Raw genomic sequence first — 18,131 nt, forward strand, 5'->3', positions numbered from 1 at the left:
TAAGGTAAGGAAAACTTTTGGTGACAATATTAGAATGCTGACTATTGCAAATTTTGTAGTAAGGAAGCAAAAATAGAAAGAAAATGGTAAAACATGTAAGGAATCTCTTCATAGAGCTTATGTTACAAAGCTTTTAACACTAGTATTTTAACTAGTGTTAAAATAGCAAAAGGCATGATTCTTTAAGTGTTTTTCTTGGGTTTGATATTTTATTTTTGTGCTGTTAATAGATATTACTTCATGGATAATATGTGATGGTGATATTGATCCTGAATGGATTGAATCTTTGAATTCCGTTTTGGATGACAACAGGTTGTTGACTATGCCCAGTGGAGAAAGAATTCAGTTTGGCTTAAATGTCAACTTTATATTTGAAACTCATGATCTTAGCTGTGCCTCTCCTGCTACAATATCTCGAATGGGAATGATCTTTCTGAGGTAAGTCACAGAAGTATTACATACTTTTAAAGTAAGCAAATACACTTGCTTTTAGAATCATAGAATAATTACGGTTGGAAAGGACCATAAGGTCACTTAGTTCCAACCCCCCTTGCCATGGGCAGGGACACTTCCCACTAAAAGAAACTTTTAACCTCACACTTTTCTTGAAAGATAGCCTAAAGTGGATGGAACAATGTAATTCCTTGCTTACATTTATGAACCAAATCACTGGGGAAGTTTACTTTAGGTTTTGCTTTTAGGTGTGCTGTCATGTTATAAACTTTTGACTAATATATCTCATATTTTTTGAGAGGGATATGGTGGGTTCTTTGTGTGTGACCCTTAGAGAGCTTGAATATTGTATAGAAATTCTCGTTAAAGTGTTTCCCTGATTTTTTTCCTGGAATTTTCTTGTTAATTTGAACCTGTTTACGTGGAGATGTGGATGCCTTGTATTTAACTGAATTTCATTTTGTTTTGTTTGCACTTAGTGATGAAGATACAGATCTTAATTCTTTGATAAAGTCTTGGCTAAGAAGTCAGCCTGAAGAATATAGATACAACCTTGAAAATTGGATTGGGGACTATTTTGAAAAGGCTTTAAACTGGGTTGTGAAAAAGGTTAGTACTGAATACTTAATCAAATTTCAGCTTCTGTTAAGATTGATTCGTTTTTGTAGTTTGACACTGAAGAGATCATTCATGTTAATTTTTAAATTTTAAGTTAAAAAACCCTCTTTTTTGGTGACTGTTTTCTTAATAAGTTTAATATATTATCGGGACTCTGATTCTGGAATGTATGTCAAGATAATTTTTCTACATATGCTAGATTTTCTTAAGGATTCTAGATGCTTCTCTGCTTCCTGTTTTCCTCAAGGAGTTACATATGCATAGAACAAGTCGTTTATGTTGCACAAAGACATTATTTAGGAGACATCCCCACCACTGTGACCAGTAAGCTAGTGTTTGTGAGACCTGCATTACCTCCCCTTGTGCAACATATATGTTCCTATTATGGTTTTAGATTTATTTCCCCTCTTGGTTTTTCACCCATGAAGATTTTTAGACTTTTAAAGTGTCTTCATGTGTATACACAGGAAAAAACATAACATTGATCCCGAGCCTGCAAATCCCCTTTGCTGTTATACAGCAAAATCCATAAAGGATCCATTCAAGAGAGAGTTTTCCAGTATACAGTTATGTTTATTTCTTATAGGTTCTCAAAATCTTCAAGGAAAGTTCTAATTGCTTATCCTAGATTACATCAATATTTAGTCTAATATTAAAACTTCCAAGTCAATGCTTATAAATAGTTTAATTTCAAGTGAATTTTCTAGAACAGCAGTGTTGAGATTTTCATCATTTGTGGCAGTGTCAATGAACAGTGATTGCTAGCTATACATAACATTTGTTTTTGGAATGTATTCAAATCTACTACGTCTTGCAATTTGCAGAATGACTCTGTGGTAGAAACAAGTTTAGTTGGAACTGTGATGAATGGACTGTCTCATCTTCATGGGTGTACCAATCGTGGACAGTTTATTATTAGCTTGTTACGTGGTCTTGGTGGCAATCTCAACACAAAATCACGACAAGAATTTGCAAAAGAGGTAACAGTCTTTTTCAGACAGTTTATTAAAAATGTCTTAGTATATGTAGTAGGAATAGTGATTTTCTGTCTTATAACAATGCAAATTTACAATAGTAGGCTACGTGTGCTCTAACTTGTTTGCAATCTGTGTTGCCTATAGAAAAATAGCTGAGAAGTAAAAGAATGTTTCAGATGTCCCTGATATGCTGCTAAGTGCATCCAGCCCAGGTAGCAGTCCTGTGGTGCTGCTTCAAGAGATGCAGAATGGCCTCTATCCATGCTGTTTTATGCAAGGACCCCATATAGCAGACTGTGGCTGTATATGTTATTGTGTATGTTAATACAGATTTTATTTTGTGAGGGCTTTTTTTTGTTCAGAGTGTGAGGGCTTTGTTGCTCCTCACTAGGGAGGTGTTCTCACAGCATTATTTACACATTATGTATTGTATGCACTGGGATATGGTTCTTTGTGTGTGTAGGTACTTGGAGCCACAAGGAGTAGAGCACAGAGTTGGAAAACTATGTGGGTATACTGGTCCATAATATCCACAGAAGCCTGTCCCTGGAGATAGCTATTTCCACGATCACACTTGTGTTTTGTGTTGAGAGAAGGAAATAGCTCCTTCCAGAAGACAGCCTGGAGCTACAACATATATACAGGGCAGGTGGTAAATTTTAGACTCAGCTTCTGGAATTAGCTATTGATGCATCCTGTGAAGGAGTTACCTCATTCTTACGATTATTAGTATGCTGCCTAATATGAAAAAAGGTTATATAAAGCTTTGCTAAATATAGTTTATTTGATGTTCTTCGTATTATGAAAAAGTATCTGGCAGAGTAATATATTACTGTTTAGTTAAGGGCTTAATCATAAGGCATTTGCATAACATTATTGAATTTTCAAAGGCAGCCTTAAAACTATCAAATTGAAGGATTAAATGTTTGATTTTGCAGTATTCTTTGTACATTTATTTATTAGCTTGAAATTGTAGATCTTGTCATTAGACTATGGTTTTAATGGAAGCTTTATTTTCTTTAAAGATCTTCAGCTGGGCACAAGAATGTCCACCAGATCCAAGGAAGCCTCTGGACACATACTACGATGCTGACACTGGACAGCTAATGCAGTATCAGCTGAAGAAACCTGAAAATCTAACAGCTGATGACTTCAGTAATCTCCAGATGCTTCCTATCATCCAAACCCCTGACATGCAGAGAAGTTTAGATTACTTTAGACCCTGGCTAGACTTTAATAATAAGCAGCCATTTCTTCTTGTGGGTCCTGAAGGATGTGGAAAGGGGTAAAAAGTATTTCGTTTTTAAGCAAAATACACTTATAGCTATTTGACAAAGTCTGTAATATTCTGTTATAATGGTTTTATCATACAATTTTCTGCTAGAATATTACTTGTTTAGGCTACAAATGAAACAGCCTTCTTTAGGGGCAAGTAGGTAATTTCATCTGCAGATTTATAGGGAAAGCTCAGGCTGCCTCTGTGCATCTAACGCTGAATGTGTTTTTTACGTATGAAACAGGACCTTTGGGAAACCTCTGCTATCCTGAAGCAACAGCTGAAAGGCACATGAGGTATCCAGTCTCATCTCAAGAGGCACTAGATACCTGTGCGTGGGCAACTGAATTTAGCTCATCCATTTGCTTGTCTTAGGTTCCCTATTTAGATGGGTTGGATCACTATATACGATATATTTACGCTGGGTATTTGTTTTGTAAAGCTGTATGCTACACTTTAATTGAATTTCTTAAATGGAAAATACTAAGGCAAGAATGATTAATTCAGCAAACCTCATGAATCACCTTTTACATTAATGTAGTATGTATTATATGCATTTTAATTATAAAAACTATACAGTATCTTTGGATACACAGTATTTTAATGCATTTGTGTATTACTTATGCTTATATGTATGTACACATTTGTTTTTTTAGGATGCTGCTTCATTATGCATTTTCTCAACTCCGATCCACTCAGGTTGCTACCATTCACTGCAGTGCACAAACTACTTCTCAACATCTTCTACAGAAATTATGTCAAACTTGCATTGTAATCAGTACAAACACTGGGAGAGTATACAGACCAAAGGACTGTGAAAGGCTTGTTTTGTACTTAAAAGATATCAATCTACCCAAACCTGATAAATGGGGAACAAGCACTCTTGTGGCTTTTCTACAGCAGGTGAACACTTGTGTCTGTTATTTTCAAGGAGACTTAAGTATACTGTAAATAGTTTAGTATATGTAGTAAATACCTACATTGATTATTTTCAGAGTTAACAGTCTGCATCTGTATTGACATTCATTGTGTTTGTGCTTTGATAGAATGTGTAGGTGTCAGCAAGAAATAAGATACCATTTTTATCTGGCTTACATACATGAGTAAATAACACAGTGCTTGCCTCAATAGGTTATAATGCAGTAGGCATATGAATGACAAGGAACTCATCAGGAGTGATCAGCATAGATTCACCAAGGGCAAGTCACCCTTGACCAGCTTGATAAACTATAATGAAATGACAAACCTGGTAGTCAAGGGGAGAACAGTGGATATAGCCTACCTAGACTTTACTTTAGGCCTCTGATGCTGTCTCCCAAAATGTCCTCAAAAAGGTCTTCACAGAAAAGCTGTCGATGTACAGGCTGGGTAAGCAGATAGTGAGATGGGTTGAAAACTGGCTGCACAGCCAGGCCTAGAGGGTGGTGATCATTAGTACAAAGATTAGTTGGAAGCCTGTACCTGTTTAACAGCTTCGTTAATGATTGGGACAATAGGGCAGAGTGTACCCTTAGCAGGTTTGCAGCTGATAGTGAACTGGGGGGAACAGTATACTTCTGGCAATTAAGAAAACAGTAGTAATGATATGCTGCTCATGATTTCTTTTTGGTTTTTTTTTGGTTTTGTACAATACTCTGTTGGCTTTCTTTTTTAATGAAATATTTATTTAATTATTAAAGGTTCTTACATATGAAGGATTTTATGATGAAAATCTGGAATGGGTTGGTTTAGAAAACATACAAATTGTGGCTTCCATGTGTTCTGGAGGAACATTAGGAAGACATAAACTTACCTCCAGGTTTACTTCTATTGTTCGTCTCTGTGCAATTGAGTAAGTATGTGGAAATTACTTTGACTCTGAGAACTCAGATTCAGCTTCTGTCTGTACAGCCCCTGCTCAATTTAGTCTTTTATGAAGATGTGGCTGTTTTTCATTTTTTCTAACAGTTTGGGTTATTAAGATTTAGTGCTGTTTGGTGCCTCTTGGAACTAGGAACCAGCTATGGAGCAATCTATAGCTACCTGCTGATAGTGAAGTGTTTGAAATATGTTTCCTGTTGAATGTTTTTGCTTTCAGTAAACTGCTTTAAGCAACCTTAGATTAAGGTGGTATTTACTTACAAAATTAGACAAATTGAGAAGTTAGTCTGTTTTTTTTAAACTTTGAATGCATTTACAGATGTATTTAGAAGATTTCTGAGGGTGGCCCATTGCAATAAAACCATTATTTTACTTAGCTGCTAGATGGAAATACTATTCATGAAAATTTCTCAGCAATTGTGTATAACTTGATTCTTTATATTAAAAAATTAACAATGATAGTCCATAATGAATCCTTTTTGTTTTTTTGTTTGCAGCTATCCAGAAAGAGATCAACTGCAAGCTATTTATAGTGCCTATTTGGAACCTGTACTACAGAAAAACCTGAAGAATCACCCTGTTTGGGGTTCTTTGCCAAAAATACATCAGCTAGCAGGATTTATGGTTCAAGTATATGAACAGGTATGTAAATTTGATTTCTTTTTTTTTTCAAGGAAATGGAGAATTCAGAATAAAAAAAATCACCTTTTGATGTTAACAAGAAAATAAAAAGGTTTGTCAGTATTAAACTCCAAGTTTGTATCTTTTTCATATGTTCATATCAATTTTAAAGCTACTTATTTGCAGAGAATCTTAGGTATTAGAGTCAAACAAAGTGCTCCTGCTAACAGATTTATTGTATGATTTTGGCAAGCATCTTCACACTTCTGTACTTTCAGTTCTTGATTTGTAAAATGTGGATTATAGTGTTTAACTACTTAGTGGAAGGGGAGACGGTGTACTTCAAAGATTGTTAAATGTTCAGATGTTTGTTGTTATGAATAGAGAAGAGAGATACGAGGGTGCAGTGCTTTATACACATCAGGGACTACCTATCAAAATTTTACACTGTTAGGTGTTTAGACACACAGGTTTATTTTCTTCTTCTGGAATGTGGGTATAGTCACTGGCTAGCATGCACTAGTTACCAGGAGTTTCATGCAATACCATCAATGTATTCTAAGAAATATAAGTTTAAATCTAACCAAACTAGAACCAAATAACCGATTCAGTTATTCTCTGAATTAAAGATATAGTTGTAAATACAAATATTCTCTCTGGGGTAAAAGTTAGTACTACTATAAAATCTTTTGTAGTGACTGTTACTGTTTTAGATATTCTTTTATTACACTCTTATATTTCCTTTCCATTTTACATATGGTATTTCTCAAAAAAAAAAAAGAAAAAGGTGTGTTTTGTCTGTTACTGCACTAAAAGTCCTAGGTTCAGTTGTTAGCATCAAAAAGAGTACAGAAGAAATGTTCTAATTGTTATTAATTTTGTCTCTAAATTGAAGAGACATGAATTTGGTAGGTGGACGACTCAGAGGATAAGGAACTGGCTGTATGGCTGCGTGCAGAGTTGTGGTCAATGGCTCAATGTCCAGCTGGAGACCAGTAACGAGTGGTGTCCCTCGGGGATTGGTGTTGGGACAGTGGGATTGAATGCGCCCTCAGCAAGTTTGCTGATGACACCAAGCTGTGTGGTTCAGTTGATACACTGGAGGGAAGGAATGCCATCCAGAGGGACCTTGACACGCTTGTGGGTGGGCTGATGCCATCTTCACGAAGTTTAACCATGACAAGTGCAAGGTCCTACACCTGGGTCTGAGCAAACCCAGGCACAGCTACAGGTTGGGCAGAGAAGAGATTCCGAGCACTTAATTAATCTCTGCACTTTCTAAAAAAAAAGTAAATAAAGAGTTCATTAATAAAATAAACATATAGACCAAATAGAAAACTAATTTGCCTAGTATTTTAGAAAAAAAATAAAGCTACATTTCTAAGTATTTTATGTTTTAAAACATCATTTTTTTTCCCTCCCTTTTCTTTTTAGGTACGAGCGAAATTCACAGTTGATGATCACAGTCACTACCTTTTCACACCATGTATTCTTACTCAGTGGGTTCTTGGTTTATTCAGATATGATTTAGCAGGCGGTAAGTCACTTATTTGGTTTTCATTGGTAAAGCAGTTCTAATACCCTAAATTATTATTGATATCAGTCTTACTGTTGACTCCACATGCACCTCGTTCACCTATGGCACTCTGCATAGAATCATGAAATCATAGAATAGTTAGGGTTGGAAAGGACCTTAAGATCATCTAGTTCCAACCCCCCCTGCAATGGGCAGGGACACCTCACACTAAACCATGCCACCCATGGCTCTGTCCAACCTGGCCTTGAACACTGCCAAGGATGGAGCATTCACAACTTCCCTGGGCAACCTATTCCAGTGCCTCACCACCCTCACAGTAAAGAACTTCTTCCTTATATCCAATCTAAACTTCCCCTGTTTAAGTTTTAACCCATTACCCCTTGCCCTATCACTACAGTCCCTAATGAAGAGTCCCTCCCCAGCATCCCTATAGCCCCACTTCAGATACTGGAAGGCTGCTATGAGGTCTCCATGCAGCCTTCTCTTCTCCAGGCTGAACAGCCCCAACTTTATCAGCCCGTCTTCATACAGGTAGTGCTCCAGTCCCCTTATCATCCTCATGGCCCTCCTCTGGACTTGTTCCAACAGTTCCATGTCCTTTTTATGTTGAGGACACCAGAACTGCTCACAATACTCCACGTGAGGCCTCATGAGAGCAGAATAAAGGGGCAGGATCACCTCCTTCCACCTGCTGGTCACACTCCTTTTGATGCAGCCCAGGATACGGTTGGCTTTCTGGGCTGCGAGTGCACACTGCCGGCTCAGCTTCATTTTCTCATCAACCAGCAGCCCCAAGTCCTTCTCTGCAGGTCTGCTCTGAATCTCTTCTTTGCCCAACCTGTAGCTGTGCCTGGGAGTACTCTGACCCAGGTGTAGGACCTTGCACTTGTCATGGTTAAACTTCATAAGGTTGGCATCAGCCCACCTCACAAGCGTGTCAAGGTCCCTCTGGATGGCATTCCTTCCCTCCAGTGTATCAACCAAACCACACAGCTTGGTGTCATCGGCAAACTTGCTGAGGGTGCACTCAGCTCCATTGTCCCTGTCAGCGACAAAGTTGTTGAGCAACGCGGGTCCCAATACCGATTCCTGAGGGACACCACTTGTTACTGGTCTCCAGTTGGACATTGAGCCATTGACTACAACTCTTCCTAAACTGTGAACTATCTGTAAGTCAGTAGAGGGAAAAAATGCCTAGCAGTTCATTCCGTAACATGTAGTAAACAAGTTTAAAAGCTCCAGTGGTACTTTCAAATATGTGTGGAAGCTATCTGTAAATTAAGGGAAGTTAGTAAGTTGGGACTGCATTCTCTATTATGAGAACTTGAAATGTACCCCCTACTCCCCACCATTTTTTTTTGTTTTTTGGTGGGGGTGTTGTGTTGGGTTTTTTTTTCAGCATGTCTGTCTTCTGGATTCCCGGAGACTTGCCTCTCATGCTTGTCTTTTTATACCTGACTGTATAAACATGGTGAGATTATTGTAGAAACATTTGCGTGAGGTAAACTGCAGAACTACAACTAATACACATCATTTATGACCTGCTTAATGAAAAATGAAGACTATAACCACCCTTAAACATATAGAAAACATCTAGAAAACTATCTCACTGATGTAAAAGTTTGCAGATGTCTACAGAAGAGCCCAAATATTTTCACAGTTTGGGAATGCTTGATTATTACAGTCTTGTGTGAAAGTTCTTCTTTCCTTAACTTTGGAAATTATGAAATTTGTAAAGATATTTCATTTTGTATGCCTTTCCAAATAACAGCATAGGCTTCTGTCTAATCTTACCTTTGTCTTTGAAGTTGTTATTAGATCATGAGCAATTACACCTTACTGTGTTTTTGCTTCTACATTAATTAAATTTAAGCAGAGGGCTGCTTAAAGGGTATAAAGGTGGTAAGAATGTTGTGCTCATTCTTGCATCAGAGGATGGTATAATGTAGCTTGAATGAGGTCAGAAAAGCTACACTGACAATCAATGCATGGGTAATCCCAGCCCATTTAAGGACTCCATTGGTGTATCCTAAGGTGACATACACGCTTTTTCAGTGATGAACAATATGGGATGTCATTTACTCGTCTCACCTTCCTTCTTAATTTTTTGAAGAATATTGCAGCTTTGTATTTTCCAGTGGCATTTTGTAATACAGACTGTTACTGGTATTTATTGTTATTTTAGTGTTTGTTATCAGTCTTTCTGTTCTCTAAAACAGTCTTCTGTTTTTTCTTGTTTTGATTACCTGGAATTTGTCTTTTAGTTTTTACTTTGCATGCAACACCTTGTTCATTTTCATTAAAATGCTGGCACTGAACTGGAGCACTTTTTAAAATAAAATATATTTCATTTTATTTTGCATTGATCCATAATGATATTACTAAAAAGCAGTTAATAATGTTTACTTTTCCTCTTATTCCTTCGATATGGATGCTCTCCTGCTGGTATGTAATTCCTCTTTCTCTTTTTCAATCTCATATTTTAAAAATTGAAAATTTGAGAAATGTAATATTTATTATAAATATTTAAATTTAAATCTCTCCTTAAATTTTGAAGGATCATCAATAAAAACTGCAGACTATGTGTTGGAAATTGTTGCTTATGAAGCACATCGTTTGTTCCGTGACAAACTTGTTGACATGAAAGAAGTTCAGATATTTGATAATGTTTTGATGAAAGTATTTCAAGGTGATTTGGGCTCAGATGTTCTGGATAATATGGCAGGTAAACCATTTGAGACATACTACACACACTTGAAATATTTGTTTAGGAACTGCTTAGTCAAATCGGTCTGATCAAGTCTGTGATACTGTGAAGTCAAATAGCATATGAGCTGAGCACCTAACCTTTCAAATGTTTAATTCGATTTTCACAGATACCTTCTATGTAACCTGGGGAGCTTGTCAAGAGGCATTCATCACACCAGGACAGGCACTGCCACCACATGGAAGGCCACTTGGCAAGCTAAACTCAACAGACCTGAAAGATATTATTCAAAAAGTGAGACAAGATTAAAGAATGTGCACAGCAAGGATTCACAGCAGTTATTCTAGATAATTTTTGCAGGATGTAGCATGCAACAGCCAGGTTTAGGGTGGGGTCTGCTGCTTGTTTGAGGAATCATCTTTTACACTTGATCAAGCGAGGGAAAGTTTGTGATATTACATGGAGGCAGTAGGAAGTATCATGTAGCAAGGGTATTTTAATGAAAGGGCATCAGTCACATTTGCTGGTTATTTGCAGTGGTTTGATATGCAATACTGATGTGCATACATGTTTATGTATTAGGGTTTTATGAAATGTTGCTTTCTGAATTTGTAATTGCTGAAGAAATTTTGATTTGAAAAAATACAAATAGATAGTTTGGAGATTTGTAATGTACAAAAACTGAGCTTAATGAGAAAATGTGAATATCTTAACTGTGCTAGGCTGACTGATTTTCAAGATGAGAGCTCTGATATCATCTCCTCTTACTAGCAGTGTTTGATGGACTGCTTTTGTACATGGGAAACTGCTCCCTCTCCTTAATTGCCAACTTGTAACCAATATACTCCATGTGAAATGGTGAAGTTCAGTAGCCTCAGTAATAAGAGTCTGTTTTTTTTTCTGACTACACAATTATATTGAGCTTCACAGATGAGGTTTTATTAAGTACAAGGCCAGAATTTAATTTTGGGATCTGTTATAATGCTTGTTTCATTAGGAGATTCCATAATCTGCAATTATGCAGCAAATAGGTGTCTAAACCACTCTTCTAAGTTATTTATTAATCTGTAGTCAGAGACACAGCTCAGAATTTGTTATGGTCAATTATTTAATCTTAATTAATTAAATGGTAGGTTTCTATTTCAATATATCAAAGACTTCTAGGGTATCCTGGTGCTGAGGGTAATGTGATGTGCTCATTACTGGTAAAGGGTAAGCAGGGTATCTAAATTTTGTCACATAAATAATTTATTTGTAATGAATACTAGTATGGCCTGTTAGGTTTTCAAGCCCTTTTTTTCTAAACTTTTAAATGTTGGATGCTTTTATACTTCACTTCTAATTATTATTAGTGAATGCATTTCTATTTTTCTCTTTTTTAATAGGGTATTATTCATTATGGGCGAGACAAAAAAGAGATTGAGATCTTACTGTTCCATGAAGTCCTCAGTTATATGTCTAAAGTGGACAGAGTGCTAAGTTTTCCTGGAGGATCCCTTCTTTTGGCAGGACGGAGTGGTGTAGGTCGTCGAACAGTTACCTCTTTAGTTAGTCATATGCATGGAGCCGTTCTGATTTCTCCGAAAATTTCCAGAGGCTATGAACTGAAGCAGTTCAAAAATGATCTTAAATATGTAAGTCACTCAGTGGTTTCCATTTTATAGTGTTGTAGGCAAGTATTAAAAAAAAACACCAAGAACATGGGAATTTTAAAGGACACAAGTGTTGTGTGAAGAGGTGTTTTAAGAAAAGCAAAATATTTGCAGTCTAAATGAAACAAGTAGATTTTTAGAAGTTCTTAGTGCCTAGATTATTGTACTGTTCTTTATAGTAATTACCTGAAACTCAACTTTTTTTTTGAATACCAGAAGTGATTTTATGAGTGTTGTGGACTTCATCAATTCTAAGTTTATGTGAATATTGGAAATGTTTTTTCATATATGTACTTTCATATTTGTATATATTTTTATTTTCTGTCTCTACTATGGTCTGCCAGTTAACAGGATAGTAGCTGAATCAAGTAAAATTTTAGTGATTGAGGGAATTTAACATGTTATTTAAAAACAAATGCCAGCCCTCAATCAGGAGTTTCCCAGTACCTTCAACAATGCTAAAGAAAAATATAGAGCTAAGCTCACACAAAAAAGTGACAGGACTCTATAATCGAGTCACATCTGGAACATAAATATGTTCTGTGAAAGCGTCCGTTTAACTATTTTTTCATTGCCAACTGAATCACCTGGTAATCTGTGAATACATATTAGTGTTGTTGTTGTGGAGAAAATATGTGTGTAATATATAATCAAGGAAAGGCTTATTCTGTTACAAACAATACATATACTCAGTATACTGAGCTTTAAATGTTTTCCTTGCTTCTAGGCGATGGAGCTTGCAGGCATTGAAGCAAAGCAGGTGGTATTGCTGCTCGAAGACTATCAGTTTGTTCATTCCATGTTCCTGGAGATGGTCAACAGTTTATTGTCTTCAGGTGAGACAAGTCCAAAAAGAGCATGGTTCTACTTTTACCACACAGATTTAGGTCAGTGAGGCAGAACTTTATGTCCATACCAGAAGACTTACTTAGCTTTATACATTGTTTTAGCTGGAACCCTTGTATGTGAGAAACTGACTTGCAATTCACTTAGCTATCCTTTAAACTACCCTACAGTGGGTGTGCTTTCAATTCCTCAAAGTTGCAATAAAGTAACTTATTTCAAAGGAGTTCTTTATAAGAGTGTAACCACAAAATGATAATGTATTCTACTCTACAGCTTCCATTTTCTAATAAAATTCAAAATTGAGAGGTGTTCCAATGTTTTACTAGATTGTATAGACTGAGTCCTTTACTTAAATGAATGCCAGCAAAGCACAGTTTTCTAAGGTAATGAGATGATAAATAATAGTAACAAATAACAAATGTGACTTGGTTATCTAGCTTTGTTCCTTGATCAGGTGGTTCACTGAAGCACTCTTACCAAAAGGTTTTTGGAACTTAAGGAGTTTAAGAGCTCATTGATAAAAGCAGATTTTCCTCTCTTCTAGATGCAAATCCAAATTTCTTTACAATATCAGATTCTTATGATCCAGTGTTAAACCTCTGTCTGAGGACCTGGATAAATACTTTCCTTCACGTTTCTGTTTTCTGACAGTCTTGTTTGATTTTTTATATTGTATTGGATCGCTGTCTTTAGGTAGATTGGAGTGAGTTTTTAAAGTATATTCCAGGTAATATAAACAAAGCTGTTTAAGTTAAATGGAAGTACTCTAATTTGGTTTGTTGTTTTCATGATATCATGACAAGAATGATGGAGTACTTGGGATGACACTTATGAAAAGTATGGAGGCGGATAATGCCATATTCAGACTCTGTACAGAAGGGAATCCTTCAACGGAGTTTGAAGAATTATAGTGTATTTGATCTGCCATTTTAAATTCATTCTTGAAATAGGAGAAGTTCCTGGTCTATATAAAATAGAAGAATTGGAACCGTTGCTATCTCCTCTGAAGGATCAAGCTTCACAAGATGGATTTACAGGACCTATTTTCAACTATTTCGCATACCGTATGTGAAGAGAATTATAAGTTGTAATTTATTGCAAACTTACAAAAGTGGTATAATAATGGACAAATAATTTCTAACACAGACCTTGTTTTATGTGCATTTTTACCTTTCAGTTTGTTGTTAAAAACCAGGCAGGAATAATGATTACAGTGTGATGTTTGGGGGCACAGAACTCTCAGCTTAAAATTCATTCTTTGGACTTTGTGTCTTTTGGATTTTGTATCCATAAAAGTTCTACAAAGCTGCTATGAAATCTCTTGAAAGTAACTAGAAGGAAGGAAGATCTTGTCCCTATCGTTTTCTGGTTTATTTAGCTTATATGTCTAGTTACGGAGTTTTCTTCTGTTTGTCAATTATACCTGCAAATACTTTGAAGTCTGAGTAATCATAAGCAATTTTACAGCTAGGTTTCTTAATTATTTGTGTTTCTTCCTTGGACCAACAAATAGATTAAACAGTCTACAAATAAATAGAAGAATGTGACTGAAAGAATACAGATGCTGGCAGTCATATTCAAAGGCCTTGGAACTACTTCTAATTGGTTCTATTGGTCTATACTAATGGTATCTATTTAAATAGTACCAGCTCTTCTAAATTAAAAAATAGAATACACTGTAACATATGTAATGAGAATCCATGATAGTAAATTAAGTTCTGTTTATAAACACTCCTGACTTAGTGTGATGTAATAACTTTTTTTTTTTTTTTTTTCTGAAATTACCTTCTTAAAAGTATTTGGAAGATGGTGATTTATGTTGTATTTGCAATAAGTCTACCATCATGTAGTTAGATTACCTACTAAATACTTAACATGTTGTATTTTCCTAGGGATCCAACAAAACCTGCATGTTGTCTTGATCATGGATCCTACCAATATAAATTTCACAATAAACTGTGAAAGTAATCCAGCACTGTACAAGAAATGTCAAGTTTTGTGGATGGAAACCTGGTCAGAAAACAGTATGAAAAAGGTAAATTGATTAGTGAAAACCTGTGACTTGTTTAAATTAGTAGCTCTGAAAATAACTGAACTTCGGTGAATAAGATCAAAAGATTTGATGTTGTGAAGGCATAATTGTCACTGTGCTCATTTAATCCATTCGTGCAGTACTACAAAACGAGAAAATTCTGCAGAACAGTTAAGAACTACTGGCATTGTTATTTTACCAGTTACATCAATTTGTGTTCTCTCTGTGGGCTGACTTAAAATGCTAACTATGACTGATCAAACACAGCATTTAAGAACAAAATAAAAATAGACTGCAAGCAGAATGTTAAAACCAACTGTATTGGGTTTGCATGGCAAGGGTTTGGTAGTTGGGGTGACTTCCGTGAGAAGCTGCCAGAATTTTCCCCCATGTCTGGTAGCACCAAATTGAGACTGTTCCAGGATGGACCCACTGCTCGCCAAGGCTAAGCCCATCAGTGATGGTGGTAGCACCTCTGGGATAACATAGGTAAGAAGGGGGGAAAAAAGTTTTAAATTGGCAACTGCAGCTGGACAGCAGTTCCTGAAGGATTGCATCCAGTGGAAAGGACCCATGCTGGTGCAATTCGTAAAATACTGCAGCCTGTCGGAGGGTCCCCTCACTGGAGCAGGGGAGGAGAGTGAGGAGTCCTCCCCCAAGGAAGAAGGAGCAGCAGAAACCAGCCCCAACCTCCGTTCGCCATTCCCTATGCCTCTGAAAGGGGAGAAGGTAGAGAATTTGGGAATAAACTTGAGCTTAGGAAGAAGAGAGAGGTGAGGGAAAGATGTTTTAAGATTTAGTTTTTATTTCCCATTAACCTATTCTGATTTGATTGGTAATAAATTAAACTAATTTTCCCAAGTTGAGTTTGTTTGGCCCATGATGGTATTTGGTGAGTGATCTCTCCCTGTCATCATCTCAACCCACAAGTACTCAGCTATATTTTCTCTCCCCTGTCCAGCTAAGGAGGACAGTGACGGAGCAGCTTTGGGGGGTACTTGGCATCTGGCTAGGTCAACCCACCAGACAAGCTATGTTGAGGATATCTGGTGTTACTAGTGTGCCTGACACTTAGTTAAAAAATAGGGTTTTAACGTGTATATGAGCTTCTCTAGGTCTAAGATCACACTGTAAACCTCAAGTTATTCTTCAGTCTTTTTGGTGGAATAGAGTCTGCATATTCTTTTTAGAATCAAAATCTGTTTGTTTCAGGATGGTCACAGTGTGTGAGATATACATTACTTATATATGTTTGAGGTTGCCAGATTCAATATCCTGATAGAGGCAAGGCTTCTGTGAAGCTTCACAGCCCCAACCTGAACCAGTGGTGAAGCTGAACATGTATTCCCAGTAGGCACAGACATAGACGCACATATAGAGTACCTGTATACATTTAATTGGCAACACAAAACAGCACAAACAAATTTTAAGCACAAACACAAATGGCACTGTTGTCATTATCCTGTTCCCTTCTATGAGTGATCACAGTGAAGGCCCATTAGTGGGAAACATGTACATGTGCAGAATGTGGATTTCACTACTAGCTGGGCTCAGACACACAGATCCTCCAGTAACTGCCTCTGGATGCCCTGGTCTCCCCACTTGCTGGCATCTGGATGTATAAGCTCCTGAGGCCGCAAACCTACTCTAGCTGTAACACGTGCTGCCTCACTGTGTGCACACACACTTACACTGTGTGCACACACACACAGTAGGATCCAGTAACTGGGCTTAGATACCCAGTCCCTCTGGTATCTGACCTTGGATCTAGGATCTCCTGATTGCATCCTGCACAGGCATGGACACACACAGAGACACGTGCAGTTGGGTCTCATTTGACTGCAAGGCTCCACAGTCTTTCAGGTAGCTGGCCTGGACCTTCTAGTACCTCTGGCAAGCCAACTCCTGTGGGTGCTTCACCAGCCCATAGTAAGTCTTGTGTTGATACGAAATGGTCTTCCATTGTATTCCATAATGTGTCCTAAGATTCCTATGCAGTAATCCCTTCAGGCTATGTAAGGTGATCTGGCCTCTCCCGTTCACATCTGGGATGGGTTTCACACCTGAACCATGGTGTTGGTCACCCTCCTGGGAGAGCTATGGGAGTTGGTGACACAGTGTCCATTTCTGCCAGGGTTGCTGGGGCTCCTTCACTTGCCATTGTGCCTCAGTACAGCAGGTTGTACTAAAAGTTTGTTTGGCAAAAATATTTGGACCAGCTCTGTCCACAGCTAAAAAAAATATTTTTCAGTGTATATTTGCTTCCACTTCAGTAGGGATTTTTTTTTTTTTGCTTTTTTTTTTTTGAGTCATCATTTAATCATATGCCAGAACCTTTGGAAATACTTTATTTTTACTACTGTATGTTGTATAGTAGATAACAAATCAAGGTAAGCCCATTGTAGAACATGAAAAAGACTTCGAAGACTTAGACTTAGGCATTGTTTAATTCCAGTGTTGTATCTGCAACAGTTTTAGTTCAGACCGGCTGATTTCCTTTTGAGTTGCATATCTTTTTACATGTCTAACATTTGGGTTACTGTAAGAGTCCTCTGAGGATTCGTTTCGTTTTCTTGCAACCAGCAAAAGCTCCTTTTGCTGGAGACAACAGGAATTTAGTGATAGGGAAAGACAGAACTGATCTTTTTAATGCTATATGTATTCAGTAAATACCTTATTCTGAATAAAGTTATCATATTCAGTCTTTTCAAATAAGAAACTAGATTAAAGGTTTGGGTTTTACAATTTTAACTCATATTTTCATTGTTCATAATTTTCATACAAAAAAATCATGCTCATTTTTTTTTAGATACCTGAAATGCTTCTGAATGATACAGATGAACAGGAAAAGACTGGAAAAGCACATAAGGAACTTAAGAAAAAACTCTCAGGTACTATTTAGGTGGACCCACTATTTATTATTATTGAAACACTAATCACTTTTCTGTTGGACATAGATAACAGCATAGACACTTTTCAGTCTGGTTTTGCCAGCATATTTGTAGACTTTAGTGTTCAAATGGCAGGCATTTTGAGCAACATTGGTCTAGAGCATACATCCTGGCTGACTAAAACAGTCTCTTCTGTCACAAGCAATTGCTATGTATATTCATTTTTATAAACTGATTAAACCTTGTTTTTGTTTTGTTCTGTGTCTTCTTTCTATGTGGATGTTATTTTACAACCTCAGGATCTGATAATTCGAGAGTTATTCAGTCTGCATGTACCCATTATTCTTGCACTAGACCTAGTTATTTTATGTTAATAATTCTTTATCTCCACTAACAAAAACCCAACCAACCCCAACAAAACCCCCAAAACAAAACACCAACCCCAAAAACCACTAATTTATTGTAAATAATGCCCCTTTTCCGGAATAATTTAGTTTTATAATACAACTTAAACATTTTTAAAATAGGGTGTCAAACAGTAATCTAGGAGACCAGTGACCCAGCACTCATTTGCATAGTACTTTTAGCTACTTTTCATAAAGCATTAGTCAATGAAACGATTTCAGTATATTTTTTTCTAAGGAATATAAATTTCAAGTGG

General features: G+C 36.8%; 1 protein-coding gene across 2 annotated transcripts in view; it reads left to right on the plus strand.

The window, feature by feature from the left end:
• Nucleotides 1–18,131, plus strand: part of DYNC2H1 (dynein cytoplasmic 2 heavy chain 1) — a 158,430-nt gene that overhangs the window by 34,928 nt on the left and 105,371 nt on the right. Inside the window, exons 39-53 of one of the 2 annotated variants that reach the window (XM_061374480.1) lie at nucleotides 231–438; nucleotides 933–1,062; nucleotides 1,896–2,051; nucleotides 3,074–3,333; nucleotides 3,981–4,227; nucleotides 5,004–5,155; nucleotides 5,682–5,826; nucleotides 7,240–7,342; nucleotides 9,900–10,067; nucleotides 10,219–10,343; nucleotides 11,435–11,683; nucleotides 12,429–12,537; nucleotides 13,498–13,611; nucleotides 14,440–14,582; nucleotides 17,389–17,470. In XM_061374480.1, coding sequence (XP_061230464.1) covers nucleotides 231–438; nucleotides 933–1,062; nucleotides 1,896–2,051; nucleotides 3,074–3,333; nucleotides 3,981–4,227; nucleotides 5,004–5,155; nucleotides 5,682–5,826; nucleotides 7,240–7,342; nucleotides 9,900–10,067; nucleotides 10,219–10,343; nucleotides 11,435–11,683; nucleotides 12,429–12,537; nucleotides 13,498–13,611; nucleotides 14,440–14,582; nucleotides 17,389–17,470 — 2,391 coding nt within the window. The remainder of the gene's footprint in view (nucleotides 1–230; nucleotides 439–932; nucleotides 1,063–1,895; nucleotides 2,052–3,073; nucleotides 3,334–3,980; nucleotides 4,228–5,003; nucleotides 5,156–5,681; nucleotides 5,827–7,239; nucleotides 7,343–9,899; nucleotides 10,068–10,218; nucleotides 10,344–11,434; nucleotides 11,684–12,428; nucleotides 12,538–13,497; nucleotides 13,612–14,439; nucleotides 14,583–17,388; nucleotides 17,471–18,131) is intronic. The other variant, XM_061374479.1, reaches the window with a different exon arrangement.

This window comes from Neopsephotus bourkii, unplaced genomic scaffold (genome assembly GCF_033783945.1).
Source record: "Neopsephotus bourkii isolate Nb327-2 ecotype Australia unplaced genomic scaffold, CSIRO-AGI_Nbou_v1 NB_1638, whole genome shotgun sequence".
In the NCBI taxonomy this organism is placed as follows: Eukaryota; Metazoa; Chordata; class Aves; order Psittaciformes; family Psittacidae; genus Neopsephotus; species Neopsephotus bourkii.